The sequence below is a fragment of the Brassica oleracea genome, chromosome C3 (assembly GCF_000695525.1).
Source record: "Brassica oleracea var. oleracea cultivar TO1000 chromosome C3, BOL, whole genome shotgun sequence".
NCBI classification, from domain to species: domain Eukaryota; kingdom Viridiplantae; phylum Streptophyta; class Magnoliopsida; order Brassicales; family Brassicaceae; genus Brassica; species Brassica oleracea.
In genome coordinates, this window is record NC_027750.1 from 14,198,136 (window position 1) to 14,203,397 (window position 5,262).

General features: G+C 34.4%; 1 protein-coding gene across 1 annotated transcript; it reads left to right on the plus strand.

Annotated features, from left to right (window-relative positions):
- Positions 1-884: 884 nt before the first annotated feature.
- Positions 885-4,130, plus strand: LOC106329376 (protein LIGHT-DEPENDENT SHORT HYPOCOTYLS 10). Its single transcript, XM_013768020.1, has 2 exons — positions 885-1,601; positions 3,798-4,130. Exon 1 carries the CDS (start codon positions 1,040-1,042, stop codon positions 1,571-1,573), a length of 534 nt encoding a protein of 177 aa, XP_013623474.1. The 5' UTR covers positions 885-1,039; the 3' UTR covers positions 1,574-1,601; positions 3,798-4,130.
- Positions 4,131-5,262: the final 1,132 nt, after the last annotated feature.

Consider the following 5,262-nt stretch of genomic DNA (forward strand, 5'->3'; position numbering starts at 1 on the left):
TTTAACATACACAATTACATAACCAGCTAACACATTTTCTATATTCGTCTGATCCGATAGAAATATATTCAATGTTTTTTTTTGTCAACGCGTAACCGTATAATTTACCAGACTACGACATGTAAATTGACTAGATCGAATCCCATACTCATACCATTATCATAACTATAATTTTATTTCTAAAGAAAACTTGAATCCTTAAAAAGTTTAGCACATTTCCAAATTTTGCCTATTACTTGATCAGCACATTTCTATTCACCATATCAAAATCTAGAAGACATCGGATGTTAATTTTAAGATAAATCCGAGACCATAACCGATATTTTTACTATCTAAACGACAAAGATTCAAAAGCAGAATGAAAGATACTAAACCTCTACTTCTTGACCACATTATGAATATTTCTTTTTTTGATAAATAGATGAATTATCGTTAAAATGAAAGCGGATTTGTACAAACTACAAAGCCGAACAGCATTGGGCTTAATAAATTCGTTAATTACTACATAATGAATATTTCATAGGATGTTATTTATGAGTTGATTAATAACTATTCGGTAATTACTAATTCCATAGGGAAGAAAAGTGGGAGATAATCCAAAAATATGAGACTGATGAAGAAAGAAAGCAAAGTTTGAAACGGGCCCATGACAAGTCCTCTAACGTCAACATCATCCTCCATTATTACTACTCCCCTCCATTTCCTCCATAAATTTTCTATATTAATTTGACCAAAAAAAAATTTCTATATTAATATTTGAATTGTTTAAATTTTATAAAAAATTATTATAAAGTGTATAATAAAATAAAAAAATAAATTAAATTATAAATATTACTTTTATTGATAAACATGTTTGTTCTAGAAAATTTTACTCTCGGGAACAGGGAACAAAGGAGTATTACTTTCACCCTCTCATCAAACTCACTCAACATTTCATTTTTCTTAATTACCCAATTCATCAGATCCATATATAAAACACAAAATGATCCCTTAAACTTCACCAGCATCTCTCTCTCTACACTGAACAAGATCATTTATCATGTCATCTCCTAGAGACAGAGGAAAGAGCTTGATGGAATCATCAGGATCAGAGCCACCGGTGACACCAAGCCGTTACGAGTCACAGAAGAGACGCGACTGGAACACTTTCGGACAGTATTTGAAGAACCAGAGACCGCCGGTTCCCATTTCACACTGCAACTGCAACCACGTGCTTGATTTCCTAAGGTACTTAGACCAGTTCGGTAAGACAAAGGTGCACGTGCTTGGCTGTATGTTCTACGGCCAGCCTGAGCCACCAGCTCCTTGCACGTGCCCTCTCAGACAAGCTTGGGGAAGTCTCGACGCTTTGATCGGACGGCTGAGAGCGGCTTACGAGGAGAACGGTGGTTCTCCGGAAACAAACCCTTTCGCTAGTGGAGCAATAAGGGTTTATCTGCGGGAGGTTAGGGAGTGTCAGGCTAAGGCTAGAGGTATTCCTTACAAGAAGAAGAAGAAGAAGCAGCCACCGACGGAGATGGTTGGTGGAAGAGACGACTTTTCTTCTTCCTCCTCTTCCTTCAGCTTCTCTTAAGATTCTCATCTTGGTGAAAGACTTTGTGGTAATATATTTCTCCATTGTCTATGCTTTTATTTTGTTTGAATATGTGCCTTGGCGTTCATTTACATATATGCATTAGATTTTGTTTCTTGATCTCCTTAGTAGAAACTTCTGAAATAATGGTTTCATAACTATTAACATATCGTAAATCTATATGCTTATGTGATTGAATGGTTTCACTGACTAGTAACATACCCCAAATCTATATGTTTATGTTCCAGAATGGTCTATGTATCAAACCCTAATTACTTGGAGACATCAGACATCGTTAGGCTTTTGATATATATATTTTTGTTGATGTTGGTTTTGGATTAAGGGGCCGGATTGAAGTCAGATTTTCTTAGGTTTTCAATTGAAGTAGAATTTATTTTAGATGATTACGTTTAAATCATTTTAGCTCTTTCGGTGAAAGTATATTTTAATTATGGAATGAAAAATACATGAAAAATAAATGTTCTAGTTTCTAGCATATGGATGATTCATTAGATTTTCTAGCAATTAAATGAAAAAAACTATAAATGTTTTTAATGAAAACCTTCATTTGAAACTGCACCCGATTATCAAGTATAGATCTTAGAGAGAATCCCATTCAAGATTTGGAAAACATTTGATTCCCCAAGATGTATTTTTTTACTTCGTAGACCCCACACACATTTTACCACTGTAAACTTCAATGAAGTAATGATTGGCTCTTAGAATGCTTCTCTTTAAAGATTTCTGTAGATTATGTTCCCCATTGATGATCAATGGATAAATCGATTAGACTTTTTTCCCTTCATTTTATAACCTCAAGAAATCGATTAATAATTGACATTCCATGATTGTTAAAAGGTTAATAAGGTTATCTCAGAAGAAAAGTTAACATATATTTAAGACTTTACTGATCATGCTTTTAATTATTGCTATATATGTGGGTCTTAGGAAAATGATCTAAATATAAACAACTCAAAGAAATCTATACGATTTTCAATTCAACCAAAAACGGGAGATTACATCTCCTGGAGTTCAATTCCCATTCTCAACCCATGACCAATGACCAATATGAACTCGAAGTTTCCTTCGTAACCCCCGGAACTTCTTCGTAGTGGCTCCGTTCCATGCCTCATTTCATAGGGAACCTCAAAGCGGCTCTATTTCATTATATTCCATCCATATCCCAATTCCATTCATTTAATATCCCTTTGGTGTCATTGACATAAGAGATGTAGTTTCTAGTCTATTTCTTTTCCGACCACAACGACCGAATTGATTATCTTCATGCATAAGGATACTAGATTACCTAGTATAAAAGATTGAAAAACCATCACAAACCTCCCTTTTTTCTTTTATACTAGGTAATCTAGTATCCTTATGCATGAAGATAATCAATTCGGTCGTTGTGGTCGGCCTCTATTATGGATTTCTGACCACATTCTCCATAGGGCCCTCTTATCTCTTCCTTCTCCGAGCTCGGGTTATGGACGAAGGAGAAGAAGGAACCGAAAAGAAAGTATTAGCAACAACTGGTTTTATTGCGGGATAGCTCATGATGATCATATCGATCTATTATGCGCTTCTGCATTTAGCATTGGGTAGACCTCATACAATAACTGTCCTAGCTCTACCGTATCTTTTGTTTCATTTCTTCCGGAACAATCACAAACATTTTTTTGATTATGGATCTATTACCAGAAATGAAATGCGTAATTGGTTGAATTGTAATTAGTATCTCGGAGTTTTGAGCTTGGGTTGTGACAGTATATGTTAAGAGCTTGGGTTGTGACAGTATATGATAGAGGCTCTTTTTACTGCATGAACATTGGGAGTAGTTATGCATTGGCATTTTCTGAAGTTATAGAATAGATATATTATATTTTGTGGGACAGTAAGTTTCTCTTTGATTACACCTAAATCATTTTTATTTTCTATGATCTCAGGTATAATTTTAATCGTAGGTATATGTACTTTGCTCGTATCATCTTGATGAGTCTTCCTTTAAGATTTTAGTCACCACTAACTTTGAAAAGGCTAAAAGTTTGTTTTGTCCCCCGCAAACCTTTTTGGATTTTGTTGGATGATGCAATATAACATAAGTGAGAGAATAAATCTTGAATAAATTGGCATAGCAAAAGAGTTTATATCTATTAGGTTAATTTTTATTATATCAAACAAAGATGCATGATCTCGACAATTAATTATTATATAAACTTGACTGCAGGATCAATAGAATCTCAGAGAGAGATCAAATGCAAAAGAGGCCTCAAGTCTACCTACTCATGATCAAGAAGTCAAAAAATGTAATCTTCAATATATCTTCCCCCATTTTTACCGATTTTCATCCACTTCTTCAATTCCGTAGCTATCAATCGGTTATATATATCATATCTATTCTCTTATTATGCTCCTTTTGAATAAGTGTATAGATTATATATACTTAAGAAAGTTTGTTTTGCACTTCTATGTCAGCGTACCGTACCTCTTTGTCTTGTATAAGTCCAACATATTGGACTAATTATGTGATAACAATGGATAATGATGGAGTAGCAGAATCTGACCATTTTGTATGTTTTGGCATATTGTAACATTGATAAATTGGCGAAATAACTTTTACAACAAGTTACTAGATTAGTAAAAAGTTTATTAGAGGATTAGCTTAGAACAATCTGTGTTAAATGGTGATTGTTTATTAAGGTGTTAAACTTCAGTATTGAGTTCATCACTATAAGCTAGTATTACAAATCAATAAGTTATTTTAACACAAATACCAAACACCATGTACCATGTACCATGTACCATGTACCATTTATTATCATGATCCCCACAAAACAGTATGTTACAATATTGGTAGGGAAAATTCTTAAACAAAACAAAGTCGGCGGGGCAGTACAATCACATGTTGGTCCTTTGAATAATAATTTTTAAACTAGGCATGAATCCGTAAATTCGTATATACCTCTAAAGCGAAACCTATACCATTTTACATTTACCAACAGAATTAGAATTTACCCGGACGAGTTAGCTCAACTGGTAACACCTCAGGCTTCGGTCTGAGAGGTCACGAGTTCGAGTTTCGGGCGGGGAGGAGTGTCCAGGGCTCGTAAAAAGGTACAGACGCCGGCTGGCTCCGGATCTAGGTGGTGGGCTGGCCCAAGGTTGGTCAACACCTGATTAATAAAAAAAAAAAACAGAATTAGAATTTGTAATCCTTTAAACTCCTACTAGCTAGCCCAAGATTCTAATCATTAGTTCAACTCTTCGTTGTTATAAAAGTACGTACTGTTAAATGTTAAATATATATTGTGTAAATCCAGTTGGTGTATTCAAAAGCAGGTCTAAGCATCCTCAAGAATTTACCTATAACCAAATATTAAAACAAATATTCATTATGAAAACTTCCAAACTACAATTCCTAGTAACTGTAGGTAGTTATCGCCCTGAAAATGGTTGCGTTCCGTAAAAGTTCGAACCTTGGTTAGAAGAGGTTTTTGATACCCAATTTCGATTCTTAATGGATATAAGATGATTTACGCCATGTCATGAGATATGATGGCCTGAGATTTTGGAGGTCTTAGACGATTTAATAAAGATTTTATAAATTTGGAGTTCTAATTTTTTTTTAAACAAATTTAGGGACCTATAAATATATAAATTTTTTCAATTTTTTTTGGGGGGGGAGGGGGGGG

Excerpts from the sequence above, each read along its gene's own strand:
- LOC106329376 (XM_013768020.1), top strand. The coding sequence starts at position 1,040 with ATGTCATCTCCTAGAGACAGAGGAAAGAGCTTGATGGAATCATCAGGA.